The 19,176-nt window shown below is 40.2% G+C and overlaps 1 protein-coding gene across 9 annotated transcripts in view; it reads right to left on the bottom strand.

The window, feature by feature from the left end:
• Window positions 1–3,118: 3,118 nt before the first annotated feature.
• The window catches only part of LOC126427016 (zinc finger protein 93-like), a 325,645-nt gene continuing 309,587 nt past the window's right edge, over window positions 3,119–19,176 (bottom strand). For 7 of the 9 annotated variants that reach the window (XM_050089172.1, XM_050089171.1, XM_050089169.1 and 4 more), the window contains exon 6: window positions 3,119–5,864. In XM_050089172.1, coding sequence (XP_049945129.1) covers window positions 4,991–5,864 — 874 coding nt within the window. In that variant the 3' untranslated portion in view covers window positions 3,119–4,990. The remainder of the gene's footprint in view (window positions 5,865–19,176) is intronic. The other 2 variants (XR_007576499.1, XR_007576500.1) reach the window with 1 other exon arrangement.

The raw sequence follows: 19,176 nt of genomic DNA, 5'->3' as shown, positions 1-19,176 counted from the left end.
ATGACTACACTAAACCAAGCTGTAACCGTGCGAACTCCGTGGCTTGCGGACGCGGCACTGACGTCACTGAATAGCTCGCATTACTTGTGACCAGAGACAGATATCAGTATCATTACCATTTCAAAAACTTTTTGGTACTTTTAGCTACATTTCATTCCCAACAATGTATGGTCTAAAACGGATCTAACAGTACGCTACCCACTACATAACTTTTTCACTACAAGATTTGTAAGTCAAGTGCACAACATTGACAAATAGCATCATTTCACAATGACTGTTAAGAAATATGGAAAGATAAATGATTCAATACGAAGCTAAGATGTTACACTACCACGTGTACAAAAATAAGATTTTTTAGCCGCATACTTTCTTCCAAATCGGTTGGGAAGCGTTACGAAACTAAGAAATCACGCAAAACGAAAAGTGGACTTTTTCTTTTTTCATGACGTAAGCAACGCTTTTAAGGAAAAAATAAGTTCATAAGATGATGTGGCGAAGTCTTATATACCGCTAAGAATTTTTAAAACATGAAAATCGGAGAAGTGGATTTTCTCCCATTTCACTGCTCCGGCTCGGCGCGGCGCGCAATGTGAAGGCACTACACGTCGGCCTGAGCTGGCCAGGCACGAGCCGAGCCAGTACGCGTCATCCCGGCCCGGCCCGGCCGGCAGTGTGAACGCAGCCTTATGGTCCAGTCGTGAATGGCAATATATTGGTCCACTCTTCTAGGAACACTCACACAGCAGTACATAAAGCCTCTCTTGCGGTGTCTGCCACTGGATTTGTCTGAGCAACTCCGTGATGCTTTCGTGCTTACTACATGAACATGTAAGAAAATGCACTGTCTTCTTTGGATCTTCCCTATTTCCTGTACATCTTGTCTGGTACGGATTCCAGACTGACGAGCAACATTTGTCTATTGGTGGAACAATGGTTTTGTAGGCTATGGCCTTTGTGGGTGGACTACACTTTCCAAAGATTCTTCCAATTAGTCTCTGTCTGATATCTGCCTTACCTGAGATTAGTTTCATGTCGTTATGCTTCAAATTACTCCATACATACCTGTATATTCCTGGATATTTAACGGATATGAATGCTTCTAGAAATTCTTCTGCGACCATGTAATCCTACAATAATGGTTCTTCCTACGTTATGTGTGGTCAAAAAAAACCATCGTAACGACCGGGAGAGCGGTGTGCTGACCACACGCTCCTCCTGTCCGCATCCTCACCTGAGGATGATACGGCGGTCGGATGGTCCCGATGGGCCGCTTGCGACCTGAAGACGGAGTGCTTGAGTGCTACGTTATGTGCAATGTGTTACATTTGTTTATGTTGAGGGTCAACTGTCAATCCTTGGAGCGAGTGTCAAGCCTTTGCAGGTCTTCCGATATTTTGCTACACTTTTCTAGCCTTGCGACTTCTCTATACACGACAGTATTATCTGTGAGAAGCCCATTGGAATCTCAGAAGTTATCTGTAAGGGCATTTATATACACTGTAAAAAGTAATGGTCCTATAACAATCCTTTGTGGTACACCCGAAGCTACTTTTACATCTGAAGACTTCGCTTTGTTAACAAGGACCTAGTGTGTTCTGTCTGTTAGAAACCAATTTCAAAGCTGTTCTGATATTACATTTTGTTCATTGGGTGACAAGGTGGAAAAGTATCAAACACACTATGAAAGTCAAGGAACACAGCATCAACCTGAGCACTGGAATATACTGCTCACTGGATCTCGTGGAGAGACAGAACAACCTGTGTCGTACATGATCGTCATTAGCAGAATCCATGATGATCATAATTGTAATGAAAAAACTTGCAGCATTAATCTCTTCTGATAGAAACTGTATTATGTTGGTGCATAAGTTTGTAGTGTTTTTCCATCAGTTTAATAAACACAACAGAGACTTTAGTCAAACTTTTCAATCCCGCAACTGCAGAAATTACGTGGTTTCGAGGTGAAAAACTCATCGAGCCATGTTTGGAAGGCATTTTCATCCAGAAAGGAAGGTTGTTCGATAGAGAGTGGAAAATGAGGGTACATAACCAGATGAGTAAAGTGGCTGCAGAATGGTTTCACAACCCACCTCCTGTACACTGTTTTCTGTCAATCTAGCAGAATGCAGGTGAGCGTTATCTTGGAGTAGCATCACTTCATGCTGTCTTCCTGGTCGTTGTTCTCGGACTGCATCTGCAAGATATCACAGGTGTTGCCATTAAGTTTCAGCAATGATGGTTTTACCTTAGGGAAGTAATTCATAGTACACCACACAGTCAATTTTCCAGTAGATGCATAACATTATCTTTGGTGGATGTGCATAGGTCTTTGTACATGGAGTTGCTGCTTTGTTTGGGCTCAACCATTCCTTTCTTCTCCTTACATTAGGATACAGACACCATTTCTCGTCACCAGTAACGAAACACGACAGGAATGGTGGTGGTGTCCACAAGCTGACCGATTATGAGCAAACAGAGATGCACATTGGCCACCCACCGATTTTTGTGATGTGGGCTTACAGCAAGCAGTACTCGTACACCAGATTTTTGAACCTTCCACACTGCGTGCAAATGTTGCACAATGGTGAAATAATCACAGTTCAATGGTGAAATAATGACAGTTCATCACTTCTGGCAGTTCTCGAGTAACCTGATGTGGACCAATGTGTATTAATGCATTTAAATGATCTCCATCAAATCCCGAAGGTCTTCCTGAACGTGGAGAGCCTCTAAAGTCAAAATGATCCTTTTTAAAACTAGAAAAACATTTTCTTGCCATGCTATGTCCACGCCCCACTGGCATTATTACCGTACCCAGCACAAATGGTTCTGGCTGCATCCACTGCTGTCAGTCCTCTGTTAAACTCAAACAGAAGAATATGTCAGAAACACTACAATTTCTACATTTGGCACTCCATTTTCTAGTGTCCACAGCTCTATTCGCTATCTCCAAATGACAATATGTAAACTCACAATAGAAACAGTGAACTACAAATAAAAGATGGCTGTCGATAAATAAACTCGTAGGAACAGGAATACCGACGAGCAAAACAAAAATGCCAGAAACATATACACCAACTTAATAATTTAAAATAACATATATCTACTGCCAATTATGCATTTATTTAAAGAGTGATGAGGCACATACATAATTCATTTAAAAATATACACTACATAAATCATTTAAAAATATATGTTTCTATAGGAAAAACACCCATAGCTACAGAATTGACAGTAGAATAATTTAAACAATAATGCAACTGAAAGTATACCAGTAAACACTTCAGTGCTAATACCTCACAGGTCAGTTTTCCTCATGTATCACTTTCTTCCAAATAAACGTCCACTTCCATTAATGATTTTTGTAACTGTTATGAAGAGAAATATTATTGGAAGAAATGGTGAAGCGTGGTATTAACAGCAACATCAAGCAAGTGGAATCTTAAAATTTCCTCATCCCATAAAATCATACACTACCACAATTACATTTGTGATAATGCTGAAAGAGAAGAAGAAGTGGAGGAAGAAGCCATGTGCCATCCATGTAAAGTCTGCAGGTGGAAGATTTTGCATCCTATAAAGTAATGTAGTTTTAGAGACAATGCATAATGAAAACCTGCTCTGCTCATACAAAGCCACGTTTCACACAGACGGGTTAGTATACTATCACAACAACAATGCTCATAATGAACAGGAGCCATACTGAACTTTTGAGCAATCCTTTCTTACAACTGCAGCATCCTAAACTACAAACTTTACGTTTACATATTTGTGAGATCAATAAACATCTACCACGTGAGCAGGTGCTATATTTACGAAATGTCCAGTATCGATGCATTTCAACAGCTTACTCTTACTTAGTTTCTTGTTAAGAAGGAAATAATTGCTGCTAAATTCTTCTCTCAGACTTCAGCATGCATGTGGATATATATGCACGGGCACCAGTGGAGTTAGGAAAACATTAAAAAGTGGGAACACAAACATCCCACATCAGCCCACAGTACGTGCCCTCCGTAGTACCCGAAAAGAAAAGTTACAGAATGACAGATGTGTCACTGTGAATGAGATCGCAACAATTCTTACAATAGGACAAAGTGCAGTGCAGGATACAATTCAGAGCTCGAATTACTGAGAAATTTGTACCCTCTGAGTCCTGCATTTGATCAAAGACTGTAGTTTAGAAAACAACTGCCACCCAAAACCTCAAACAATTTCAAAATGTAAGAGGCAGTTTTTGAGGAGTATTACGACAGGAAATGAAAGCTGGTTTTGTCATTACGTGCCTGAACTAAATGTCAGAGTACGGAAGGGCTCCACTGGGATTTGCTGTCAGAAAAGAAAGTACGGACAGTAAAATTTGCTGAAAAAGCTGTTGGAAGCATTTTCTATGACACAGAGGGTTGCATTCCGGTTAATGTTCTCAAACATAGACAGACCACAAATGCTGTGCACACCTTCTGACACTGTCCTGCGTCTACTCTCTTTTTAGGTCCGGAGTAACAGATGCGAAGTCACAAAGCAACGGAACACACTCATCTGGCAGTCAGAACAGACTTCCGCCACGAGAAGATTTAGACATTGGTGAAAACTTGCACAAACAATGGAGACTGTACTCAAAAATGACAAAAACGTCTGTACATAACCAGGATGTGCATTATTTGCTTTAAAAATAAAAGCTCAATCCTAACATACGGATAGAAATTCAGTGTTGGTGGGCTTCAAAGGTCACCTTACCAAGTGCAAACTGCTTTGTGTGCTACAGGAATGACAGCCACTGCACTCTGAAATGCACAGAAAACACAATAAACTTTGCCAATATTGAGTGTCCAGTGTGAGCCCTCCTCAGACAGTTCATATATTCGACATATTTTTTGGAAACGGATCACTATTTTGGGCCACATTTATGGCTCAGTAAGCTCATAAGAGAAGAGCAACAAACACCACAAGCGAGCTCGAGCACGGCGTACACTTACAGAGACGTAAATCGATACTATCTGACGTGCAAGTATTTGTGTATCTGCAGGCCGCTGGCTCGATGGAACGATTCGCCACATATGTCGCACACGTAAGGCTGTACGTGCTGAGACCTGTGCTTCCTCAGTGAAGTGTTACTATTTACACATTTACCACATACGTTACACTTGTACATCTTGGACTGGCTCTTTCCACCGTGCTGTTCTTTGTGCCTCCAGAGAGAGCACCGGTCGGGAAAAAACTGGCCGCAGACGTCGCACGTGAGGAAAATCCCACTGCCGTGTACCAGAGCGTGTCTCTTTAGGTTAGAGTTGTTATTGAAAATTTTTCCACAGATTCCACACACGCCCAAGGCAGATTTCCACAAGTACGCGTGAGTGCCGGCAGCAGCCTCCGAGAGAATCGATGCCGCAGTTTCGGAAGGTGCCGGGATGCGGCCGCTACGAGAATCTCCGTGTGCCGAGCTGACTTCGCTCCCCCGTGTAGCGAGAGTGGCTGCAGAGTCCTCCGGACACGGCACCCCGTCACACTCGTCGGAGAGAATTTCACCCTCCGGAGACTCGGCACGCTTCTCCTTCGCGACCTTAGGTACCTGCCGGACGTCAGAGTCGACCGTGGACGTAGAGCCGGAAAATCCTCTCCGGGGCGATCTCCGCATTTCACTCGTGACCACACAGACGTGATTCGTGCAATCTGCCTCCGACGAGAAATGGCGCGTGCACGAACTGCAGGTGGAAGGAGGAGAAGTGGCCGGCAGCAAACTTCTGCCGCACTCGGCCGCTCCCTCCGACCGTACAGTACTGTAGAACTTCTTTGTCTCTTTGGACTCTGTCACACCTCGAGCTCCGGCCAATGTGATGTCGCGGTCTGCACTGCTGACGCCTCGAGATCTAAAAAAAATACTCTTATGTTTAAAAGAATATTTGATGAAAACATATTTCGGTAATGTACAAACAAATATATAAGGGACAGTCAAATAAAAATGAGACAGATGGAAAGTAAACTGTTTAGACTGGAAAGTCCCGGTTGGAATATCAACAATATTGTGAAAAGACTAGACCGATACTTCCTGTAAAGATGATACATCGAGTTGGACAGATGCACAACAAAAAGACTTTTTACCCACTCAGCTTTCAGCCAAAACCTTCTTCAGAAAAGGAAAACACACACACATTCACACAAGCAAGAAGACCTCGAGCACACACGACCACTAGCTGTGCCCAAAGTGACTGAGATAGTAGTTGTCTTTGTGAGGTGTGGTGCTTGTGTGAATGTGTGTGGGTGTGTGTATTTTTTCCTTTTTTGGAGGAGGTGTTTGGCCAATAGTTAATTGTCTAACAGTCTCTTCATTGTGCCTGCCTGCAACTCAACATGTAATCTTTAGGGTAAGTAGCAATCTATTCTTTTCAGAACTTTCAGCATTGCAGTGTGTCAGCAATCGTAAGTATCGAAATAATTATGAAAAATCCGCCTCAACAGTTACATTTTCAGCAATACACCAAGTCCTTTCATCCATACATGTATTTTTTCATCATTACTAACTTTTCTCCAGGAGCGTGTACACAATGTAAATGTCATGTTACTATAAACATAGCTAGGTCTACTTTGGGTCTTCAGATCGATACCACAATGCCAGGTCTTTTAGGTGATGACATCTCGGTCGGCGAAAGATTCGAGTCCAGGAAGCAACGCGTTTTCACAACGAACAATCGCTAGGGTAAACCATCCACTACCAGAATTTCCAGTAACGACATCCAGAGTAAAATTAACTCTGCAGCCACGGAAGAATATAGGTCCATTCAATATGACAGCTTGGGCCGTTCCATTTCCTCCCAGTTTATTTTCAAGGCTGATAATATGTTTGTAGACAGGCATGCGGTGGCGGCATTGATGATACACACGTCGACGAGGCATAGTGCTTCAATGCTGCTGCAGATAGAGCTCACAGCAGAATGGTTCCGCTGGCGTGCACTGCCCACTTATAAAGGAAAAGGTTGACCTTGATTATGTAATGCAGTGATAACGGACTTAGACTCTGCAGGCACCAGCAGGAATGGCTTATCCCGTACGCGTGCTGTAGTCGTTCTAGCAGTCAACCTTTTCCTATATAAGCGGGTAGTGCACGTGAGTGGAACCATTCCGCTGTGAGCTCTACCTGCAACAGCATTGAAGCACTATACCTCGTCGACGTGTGTAACGTCAACGCCGCCACCGCATGCCTGTCTATAAACATATTATCAGCCTTGAAAATCGAGGCGGATTTTTCATCATTATTTCTATTCTCTTCATAATATTGTTAAGTAAACTGCTTATTATTTCAAAAGTAATCCCCACAACTGTTAATACATTTACCCACTGAAACACAAGGCAGTCAATGCCTTCACGGAAAAATGCGAAACAAATTGACAGCCACGAATGTCTCTCTTCAGGAGCCCAAAAATATGGAAATCAGTTGGGTCGGGGGTTTGGAGCTGTATAGAGGGTGCACTTCCCAATGAAACTTCTGCTTCATAGCCAAAACAATCTTGGCAACTTGGTGATGTATTGGGGGTGGAGTGGAGGAGGGGGGAGGTGGAGGTGGTGTTATATTAAAGGCAGGGAAGACTGTTGGTAATGGATGCAATGAGTTAACAGAGATTGAGGCCAGGAGGATTATGCCAGCAAAGAATGTGTTGTGAGGATAACTCGCATCTGCACGATTCAGAAAAGCTGGTGCTGGAGGGAAGGATCCTGATGACACAGCTTATGTAGCAGCCACTGAACTCACACATGTTTTGCAGTAGAACCAGTACTGACACGGCTACTTTCACAGGTGGCTGTGTATCTGACTGGACAGGATGAGCCTGTGACAGGAATAGAGTAGGACAGGGCTTCCCAACGTGTGGTCTGCGGACCCCTTAGGGGTCCGCCGGCTCTTTCTAGGGGGTCCGCGGCCACCTTTCACCAAATCGTGTAAAATAATGAGTAAAATTATTGCATAAAAATGTGAAAATGAACTTCATCACAATTTTTTTGTGTGAAAAACGTGTAGTTTTACTTCAGGTCGTATTCCCAAGCAGCCTTTGCGGTTCATAAGTGAGAACACACAGTTTAGTGCCGGAGAATGCGGCTTCTCTGATCGACTGTTTCGCAACAATACGGGGGTCATTTGTGCGCCGACTCACGGCGCTAGATGTGCTGATACCTTTTACGCATGCCGGAGAGAGCTTTGTCGACCAATCACAGTGCTCACTGGCACGTATGCGTCCCCAGGCATCATTAAATGTTAAATTTGCTTTGTCAGTGCACTACCTATTTCATAAGTCGATTTTTGACCAGTTTATTACTTCTAACATGGATCCATGGCTGAAGTCAGGATCATTGAAGATGGGTGCGGTTTCTCCATCGTCTTCACAACAAGGGAAGTTTCCAGTTGAAATGAATGAGGCAAGAGAACGACCAAAGGAAGAACAATCACAAGAAGCTTCACAGCCGGATTTATTATGTGCAAATGCTGCAAGTACTCCATTGGTTGCAATATCCTGTGGAAGTGGAACAACCAAGAAGAGTAAGTACAACGAAAGCTATTTTTAAATGGGCTTTATGGAGACAAAGGAGGGTAAAGCTCAGTGTGTAATTTGTGCGCGAGTCCTTCTGAACTGTTCAATGGTTCCAGTTAAATTGCGCCGTCATTTTAAAGGTACTCACCCAGATTTTTTCAAAAGGAAGAGTGCTGAACTAGCTGCTTCTCAGCATTGCATGAAAACTCATTCAAAAACAATTAATGAAAATTCATTAAAAGCTTCTTTCTTGGTTAGTTATTGAGTGGCAAAAACAGGCAAAGCTCATACCATTGCAGAAAATCTCATAAAGCCATGTGTTAATGATATTGTTTCTTGAAACTTTCTGGCAGATTAAAACTGTGTGCCGGACCGAGACTCGAACTCGGGACCTTTGCCTTTCGTGGGCAAGTGCTCTACCATCTGAGCTACCAAAGCACAACTCATGTCCCGTCCTCACAGCCTTACTTCTGCCAGTACCTCATCTCCTACCTTCCAAACTTTACAGAAGCTCTCCTGCAAACCTTGCAGAAGTAGCACTCCTGAAAGAAAGGATATTACGGAGACATGGCTTAGCCACAGCCTGAGGGATGTTTCCGAAATGAGAATTTTCACTCTGCAGCAGAGTGTGCGCTGATATGAACATTGGGAACATGGCACTTGCATTAAAAACTTTCAGTTCCCACGGGTTTCGCTCTGAAATTTAGAGTTACTGTGCTCTTGACTGACTAGGGGCCTGCCATGGATTTTCGACTGATGAAGGGGTCCGCCAGCTGAAAAGGTTGGAAAGCCCTGGAGTAGGATATGCTGGATGGCTGAATCGGGCCAGTCTTGCATTCGAGTCTCTGACAGAGATATGACCGCTGTGGCAAGGGGCTAGGTGTGTGTGGCATTCCGTGGCCCACCCAACCTATGTAACATCCTGATGCATTCCTACGTCTCTCCCACTACCGACCCCTCGCCACAGGGTTCGCCATTTTGTGGAAGACCAGCCCGATTCACATACCCAGCACATCCTACTCCAGTCCTGTCAGAGGACTTTCTTATCCCATCAGAGGCAGAGTCACCTGCAAAAGCTGCCACATTATATACCAGCTCTGCTGTATCACTGCACAGCATTTTATCTCAGCACGACCACTGACCAGCTGTCCACCAGAAAAAATGGTTCGACACCTAATCGTGACGGAGCACAGGGTCAACCACCCAGTGGCGGTACGTGCCAGAGTTCAACGGTTGCTTCATAACCCGTGCCATCCGGATATTTCTCCCCAAACACCAGATGGGAGGGTATTCTTGCATCATTTCCTTTGTTCCTTTCATCCTGCTGAATTCACTCTCTGCAAACCCCCTGCACATTCACCCTCTACCAACAGTCATGATTGCTTTGCCGTCTGTCCATCCGACTGTTAGGATACCTTTCTTTCAGGAATAGACAGACTTATCAAGTTTAAATTTATGTCACATATTAAGGTCTATAAAACATACAGCCATTTATGTCAATCTTTCACGCTTGAAAACTTACTAAAAAAAAAAAAACACCTAGAGTGTTGACCTAGAATCTGAAATATGGCAAGAAGCAAGGTTTCATAGTTCAAATAAAGGGGAAAATCCAAAAATTGTTAATCTGTAATTACATAAAAAATATTTTTTTTATCTATCTATCTGTCTGTCCATTCGTATTTTAAGACCAGTTTTTCTCTGGAACAGTTCGGCGTATCAAGCTCAAATTTATATCACATACTAAGGTCTATGGTCCCTTGGCTGTGTGAAAATTCTAAGCTTCTAAATCACTGCAATAAAAGATAGGCCGTTACATCATCACATATTTTGACACTTGAAAACTCACTAGTGAAACCCTAAAGGATACTTCCACCTGACCTAGAATCATGAAATTTGGTAAGACGCAAGGTTTCACGGTACAAACAATGTAAAAATCTGAAACTTCTTAAATTGTAATTTATATCAGAAAAAATCTTTTCCCATTTTAACATACAATGCATTCCTCATCTGTAAAAAGCACACTAGAGGAACGTTACTGCATGTAGACATAAAATGTAAGTTGTAGTAATGTTTTAGTAAGTAAATACAACATATTTTATTTAATCTTCTTTCTCTACATATAAAAACTGAAGTCCCCTGCTTGCTTCTTTCTGTATGTCCGGGGTAGTTTGAGGAACTACTGTAGAGATTTTGATACAGTCACGGAATTCCTGCGACCTTTATCTTGCCAGTATCAAAATTGATAACAGGCAAAAATTGGTGAGATTCTTGATTAGTAAGATGGATGAAATATATATACACATAATTAAGTTTGTACAGAACCCTAAATGCACAAGTGCAATTCACACTTGGCCATTTCCTTGTGTTCCTTTCGACAACTCAACTCAATGCTTCTGCTACTCGGTGAGTGGTCTCGTTTACTCCCAAATTACTTATATTCTGCCAGAACTTTCCTTGCCACTTTTATAGTGTGTTGTTTGCATCTATTTCTACAAGGTTACTCTGCAATTAACAATTAAGTGCCTGGCAGAGGGTTCATCAAACCACCTTAAAGTTATTTCTCTGTCATTCTACTCTTGAACAGCACATGGGAAAAACTGACACTTAAATTTTTCTGTGCGAGCTCTGATCTTTTTTTATCATCATGATCATTCCTCCCTATGTAGGTCAGAGGCAACAAAATATTTTCACACTCTGGGGACAATGTTGGTGATTGAATGCCACCCTAACTCGCGTATCATACCTGTGGCATTATCTCCCCTATTTCGCGATAATACTCAATGAGCTGCCATTCTTTGAACTTTTTCGATGTCCTCCGACAATCCTATATGATGCGAGTCATACACTACACAGCAGTATTCCAGAAGAGGGCTGTACGCGATCTCTTTTGTAGACCCGTTACGTTTTCTTAGTGTCCTGCCAATAAATCATAGTCTTTGGTTCGCTATACCCACAAAATTATCAATGTGATCGTTCCAATTTGAGCTATTTGTACCTGTAATCCCTAAATATTTGGTTGAATTTACAGCATTTAGATTTGTGTGACTTATTGTGTAACAGAAATTTAATGGATTCCTTTTGGTACTCCAATTGATGACTTTACGATTTTCATTATTTAAAGCTGTCTACAAACTTTTGCGCTATACAGATATCTTGTCTAAATCATTTTACAATTTGTTTAAATCATCTGATGACTTTATAAGATGGTAAATGACAGCATCATCTGCAAACAATCTAGGAGGACTACTCAAATTGCCTCCTAAATTGTTTATGTGGATCAGGAACAGCAGAGGGCACGTAACACTTCCTTGGGGAAGGCCAGATAGTACTACTGTTTTACTCGATGACTTTCTATCGATTACTATGAACTGCCAACTTTCTGACAGGAAATTGTGAATCCAGTAGCACAACTGAGAATATGCTCCAAAGGCATGATATTTTTAAGCAGAAGTTGCTTGTGAGGAAGGGTGTTAAAAGCCTTCTGGAAATCTAGAAATATGGAATCAATCCGACACCCCTGTTGATAGCACTCATTGCTTTGTGAGAACAGAGAGCTAGTTGAATTTCGCAAGAATGATATTTTCTGAATCTGTTAGCCGTTTGTCAATAAATCGTTCTCTTTGAGGTAACTCATAATGTTCAAACACAGGCATATGTTAAAAAATCCCACTACAAATCAACATTAGCGATATGGATCTGTAATTCAGAGCGGATTATTCCTATTTTCTTTCTTCATTATAGGTGTGACTTCCACAATTTTCCAGTCTTTAAGTACGGATCTTTCGATGAGTGAGCAGTTGTATATGATTGCTAAGTATGAGCGTATGAGCTATTGTATCGGCATACTCTGAAAGGAACTGACCGGCATACAATCTGGACCAGAGGCCTTGCACACTACTTTGACTCAAATTTCAATATTTGTGACTGAAGTATTTACTTATTGATATCCCAAATTTACAAAACTTATGCGACTGGATGGCCAGTAAAAGAAATAAGTCAATGAGTGAAAATGGTCTCGAGTACTTTTGGCAAATTAAACAGAGTTTTTCAAAATGAAGCAATCGATGCGTATGAAAGTGAATGCTTACAATCAGCACACATTACCAGTTTTACTATACAGCAGAGTGTTACAGATTTGAAATGCATAAATCATTCCATAACTGAGGGTTGTCTTCTGTTAGCAAACAGTAGATGTGTGCTGGGCATTATTTGGAGGGACGGAAAGAAATGAATCAGGGAACAGACTGCAGTGGAAGGTACCATTACGACTGTAACGGAAACAAAATTGGTGCACGCAAAATGCGTAACCATTTTATGTTTCCTGGTACAAACTTAAAATCCTGAATATACTCTGATAAATTAAGAACAAAACTTTGAAAAGCAAACAACTTATATCCATTTCTGCACTGATAGTTAACTGTTCGGTGTTTTGAGGGCATCCAGTCTTGCATTTGTAGTCTGTCTGTAATGTTTTGACTTACGAGACTGCTACTAGATATCACCTTTACTGTGCACCGCTTTAGATACTCAACAACAAAACACATTGTCTCAGCCTCTATTCTGTATTCTTGTTATGCAGTGCTTCCGAAAATAAATGGCTATAGTAACCCTAAGTTTGAAATTGGATTTAGCAGCTCAGAAAGTGAAGAAGAATGTTGGGTTACTTCACTGACGACAAAAAGCAACACAGAACATGAGATGATTGACTGATGAGTGGTCACTGATGTTAAGAGATAAATCACACAGTTACCAACATTTAAAGCCATTTTGAAATTCATAATTCGAATTCATATCTACATAGAAAGTAAGAAATGACTAAGTTACAGAATACTTCAGTCAAAGTCCAGTGCACAAGTTTACTCATAATGTTATTTGTGGTGATCTTCAAAATTTGTAACTCATTATTTTGAGCTTTAAGAGCTATCTTTACATATATATGTGTAATGTCATTTCATTAAAAAGCTTTAAGAGCTATATTTATGTATACATATGTAACGTCATTTCATTAAAGGATGTTTTTGATTAATAAAATCAATACTAGTTTTTGGAACTTAATTTGTATAAAGTCAGTATGTTAAGGGCTTAATGGAAAGCTAATGAATGGTTATAGGGGAAGATATGCGGACGTGTTATAGATAGATGCAAATGATTGGCTGGAAAATGACAGGATGCCAGCTAAAATATGATTTTCCCCTCAAAAGATGTCATTTTATCCCATCATGATTAATTATGCTCAGTACAGAAGCTTGACATTTTTGTCTTATTACTAGTATCACTTCTTTCATGCAATATGCACTGACATATCAGTGAACATACTACAACACTTTTAAGCAATTGTACTAAAGGAAGTTTTCGTATCCATATACTGGGAAAATAGATGGATGAATGAATGAATGAATGTTAAAGGAAGGAGTCTGAATTGCCTTTGTTTTTCTCACGAAATCATTTTGGTTGTCTCTAATGCAGGTAAATTCTTACACCTAGTGGACAAACATGATACAGCTGGTTTGAAAGCAGGCCTGAAAATAGATTATAAGACTGAGTCACTGTCAGCTTGGACAATGTAGCCATGTATGTGTTTTGTTTCAGTTAGCTCCGAGGGAAGAAACATAAAATGTGAGTTATTAATCTCATTACATACAATGCACAAATCATTACATCTGCTGTTTAGGAAACATGTCAAATTTTAAAAATAACATGATTTCCCAAAGATCTTTCAACACTATTTTAGAAAGTTATACGTTATAGGTTTTAAATAGTTTGTTATTCACATGCATTTAATTAAAATGCCAGTATATACAACACTTCAATATTTATTATACATTAACAATTTAAAATTTCTTTTGTTTAGTACATACAAGATATCAATACTAGGCTAATAGTTTACAGATTTCTTTTGTTCAAAGTGTCAGACTGTCTTCCGAGAATTCTTCAATGGTGTAGTAACATTTCTCTACTAAAATATAATGCAATAATCTTTTCAGATTGCCAAAGTCCATATTAATATGTTTCTAACTTTTAGTTTGTTATAATTGGAGACTGGAAAATTTCGCTTTAAAGATAAAGTGAAAAATAATGTGCATTCTGCAATTTTTTGCGACACAATACGAGATCACTAGTTTTCATGACATGTCACAAAATGAGAATTGTGTATGGTCTTGAAGTAACAGCTGATTTCCTATGTAAAGAACTATATTTGTATATGTAATGTCACCAAAGTTACATTTTGCGACACTTTTGCACAACCTATCCCATAAAATAGGCGAGATATAAGAGGTCTTTAATGTGATACATCAATTAAACTAGATATTTTCATAGCATGCAAGCATAAAGATGAAAAACACTAAATACAGCACTTTAGTTTTGAAAACATGTAAATCATGACATCTGATACCTTTCAACAAACAAGGCCGCGGCCTTCACAACAGATCATGCTGTCACCACAAACTTCATTCACAGAATAGTAGAAATGTTATGGAATACATATTTTCAGTTTTCTACTTATCGCCTAAAACATAATAGCATCGTGTCACGTGTACTGTGCTGTGAGTGGCTGAAAATAGCAAACAGAACATGCACAATGCTGATTTATGTGTTTATGGAGCTAAAGTACCGTATTTTGTGATTTTCATATTCGTAATTGGGTTCTACATAAATATGCAGTTAACTGATGCAACACATTAAAAATTTCTCCAAACCAAATCATTTTAGGTTCGATTTGTTGCGGAAAAAGGTCAGGAAATTTGATGTCGCCAGATAAAATATTACTTGTATTTCAAGTTAAAATTGGAGAATGCCTCGCTGTTGTGGGAAAATGGCGATTAAGCCAGTAAGCTTTTGAGACATATTAAGGGACAAATACTTCAGGTGGAGTTGAAGAAAACACTGAAATGCACTGGGCTGCACCTTCAAATTAGCAAACAACTCCCATGACCACAGATCCATGTATTTTGTTTAGGTTATTGTTTCAGTGACAGAATAGAACTGAACTCTACTCATGTTGGAATGCCAGTGAGTCTATTTTGTGTACATAGAATGGCAGGTCTCAGCAATGTAAGATAGTCTGAAAGTATACGTATACCTTCATAATTTGTTGGAAAAACAGCTTTTCATGCTAGCAGAGAATGTGGACATTGCAAAGTATCTGGTGCTGCAAAGGCAGTCGGTTGTCCGTGTTCAATTTTAGACTGGGAAACTGTTTTCACATTATAGGCAAAAGGTAGAGGGATCAATGGCATTCAGTCTCAGAAGAGAACTTTGAAGCTTTAACGACGCTTTCTTCTGAGAAACTTTTTCAATGGTATGTTGTTGCAAAGCTATTTTTTCTTTAACTGCTTAGACTTAATGGATTTAATATAAATTATTTCTGTTTTATTAATGTGAATTAATGTGATCTGTGATGTCAATTAATATGAGAGGCATTATAAGTAAAGCAACACTTTTTTTTCCTCACTCAATTTCAGATGAAAAAAAAAAATTTGAAATTTGTTGTGGGACATTGTGGAACATTCCCACTTCAGCCCTGACAGGTTGTGGCAATATGCGTAGCCTTCAAAATGGCATCTGCAATAGAGGTGGGTTCCAAGAAAATAGATGTAATCAAGTTTCTTTTGGCGGAAAAACCAGAGAATCGCAGATATTCTTAGGCACTTGTAACAGAGACCTGGCAGTAAGCAAAAGCACAATCAGTCATTGGGCGAGGTGTCCGTCTTCATCACAACAACACTGCACTATCCCGTCCAATCTCCCACATGCTGGCCGGCCGTAAACAGCTGTGACTCCTCCACATGCGGACACTTCCATTCAAAGTGACTGACGGATCACAATCAAACACCTCGCTACACAACTGGACATCTCAACAACACAAGGCCTGACATAAGATTCCGCATCCCAGAGGAGCTCTCAAAACTTCACTCGACTGTTCTTTCTCATCATCCTCTAGCCAGGATCTCACACCTTCCAACTTCCATCAGTTTGGTCCAATGTGGGAAGCTCACTGTGGGCAACAGTACGTGGAAGGTGGGCAGGTTACTGATGCAGCAAGCTGTTGGCTGCAACGCCATGCAGGCTCTCCCAGTAAGGTGGCATAATACTGTCACATTGAACAGATATTATGTTGAAAAATAGGGTTTTGTACCCAAAACAGTTGGGTACAAAACGTGGAATACCGGAATCCTAAATAGAACCAACTGACTTCACGAAAAAAAAAAAAAATTGTTGCATTACTTATTGAACTTCTCTTGTATAATGTAATTGATAGGAATATTTTTGTTTTCAACATAACACTGTAAAACAATGAAGTAAGGTCAACAACAATACAGGGTGATTAAAAAAGAATACCACAACTTTAAAAATGTGTATTTAATGAAAGAAACATAATATAACCTTCTGTTATACATCATTACACAGAGTATTTAAAAAGGTTTTTTTTCACTCAAAAACAAGTTCAGAGATGTTCAATATGGCCCCCTCCAGACACACGAGCAATATCAACCCGATACTCCAACTCGTTCCACACTCTATGTAGCATATCAGGCGTAACAGTTTGGATAGCTGCTGTTATTTCTCGTTTCAAATCATCAATGGTGGCTGGGAGAGGTGGCCGAAACACCATATCCTTAACATACCCCCATAAGAAAAAATCGCTGGGGGTAAGATCAGGGCTTCTTGGAGGCCAGTGATGAAGTGCTCCGTCACGGGCTGCTTGGCGGCCGATCCATCGCCTGGGGTAGTTGACGTTCAGGTAGTTACGGACAGATAAGTGCCAATGTGGTGGCGCTCCATCCTGCTGAAATATGAATTGTTGTGCTTCTTGTTCGAGCTGAGGGAACAGCCAATTCTCTAACATCTCCGGATACTGTAGTCCAGTTACAGTAGCACCTTCGAAGAAAAAGGGACCAAAAACTTTATTGGCTGAAATGGCACATAAAACATTCACCTTAGGCGAGTCACGTTCATACTGAGTTGTTTCCCGCAGATTCTCAGTGCCCCATATACAGATATTGTGACGGTTGACTTTCCCGTTAGTGTGGAAAGTTGCTTCATCACTAAACACAATCTTTGAAACGAAAGATTCATCTGTTTCCATTTGAGCAAGGATAAAATCACAGAAATCGATTCTTTTAATCTTATCAGCTGCAGACAGTGCTTGAACCAATTTCAGACGATAAGGTTTCATAACTAACCTTTTTCGTAGGACTCTCCATACAGTTGATTGTGGAATTTGCAGCTCTCTGCTAGCTCTACGAGTCGATTTTCCTGGGCTGCGAACAAATGCTTGCTGGATGCGTGCTACATTTTCATCACTCGTTCTTGGCCGTCCAGAACTTTTCCCCTTGCACAAACACCCATTCTCTGTAAACTGTTTATACCAACGCTTAATACACCACCTATCAGGAGGTTTAACACCATACTTCGTTCGAAATGCACGCTGAACAACTGTCGTCGATTCGCTTCTGCCGTACTCAATAACACAAAAAGCTTTCTGTTGAGCGGTCGCCATCTTAGCATCAACTGACGCTGACGCCTAGTCAACAGCGCCTCAAGCGAACAAATGTACAACTAAATGAAACTTTATAGCTCCCTTAATTGGCCGACAGATAGTGCTTAGCTCTGCCTTTTTTTGTCGTTGCAGAGTTTTAAATTCCTAAAGTTGTGGTATTCTTTTTGTTGTTACGGGAAGCATTGTTTCTAATGATTACCTCCTGAAGAATTAATATCCTTGTGTTGTTTGTAGAATTTCCACAGAAATACCAAACATCCAACTCAAAATAACTATGATATATAGTTTTTCTTGTATCCATGAAATATGCATTGAAAAGGCTAAGTTATTTAATTTATCTGTCAAAAAGTCCATATGTGTCTTCCAGTTCAAACTTTTATCAAGGTTTAGGCAAAAGAATTTCGCATGACTTGCTTCTGATGACAGTTGATTATTACTGTCTGAAAACTTGGCAACATTTACGCACAATCTTGTTGAAGTGCCTGTCAACTGCTCGAGGGCTCAGTGATATGCTGAATGGTATCCACTAACCCTTCCATTATTTGTATTCCACCCAGGGCATTCCATGATCACAGTTGTTATTACAAAATGGCTAAAACCACATATGGTCCCACTTGCTGGTTGACTATCTAACAGCTTCCAATGGCCAAAAAAATTTTACCTTCAGTGTTTCATATAATTACTGAAAAAATTTAATTGTTAAGAACTAGTCATTACTAGGTATAACCTTGTGTTAAAGGTTTACCACAATAAGTTTGAAGTTAGGCAATGTCTGTATTTGGATGCAGTGGAACTCACAGCATTCATATTACCCACACTATTTCATCCAGTATACGAGAATGAGAGCACCTGACGACCTCCAACAAATATTCCACATAATTTCAAATCGCTTTCTCACTGACACCCCATACAAAATAATGGAAGGAAAAACAATTTTTGTTGTTCATGCAGTACAATTTCAGCATCAGGTATGATAATTTAACTAGTTACTTCTTTACTATTAATTCAATTTGAACAAACTTTGCTGACAGTATCCACATATACCAATGAAAGTGTCTGCAAAATTGTAACATTGTACACGGTCTGTTCAAAAAATTTCTACACTTACCTTTTACTTATTATGCTTAATCTCATTCGAAATACTCTTCTCCACAATTGATA

Source organism: Schistocerca serialis, chromosome 11, assembly GCF_023864345.2.
Source record: "Schistocerca serialis cubense isolate TAMUIC-IGC-003099 chromosome 11, iqSchSeri2.2, whole genome shotgun sequence".
In the NCBI taxonomy this organism is placed as follows: Eukaryota; Metazoa; Arthropoda; class Insecta; order Orthoptera; family Acrididae; genus Schistocerca; species Schistocerca serialis.
The sequence above is the reverse complement of the archived record's forward strand: the minus strand, read 5'-3'. Positions and strand labels throughout refer to the sequence as shown.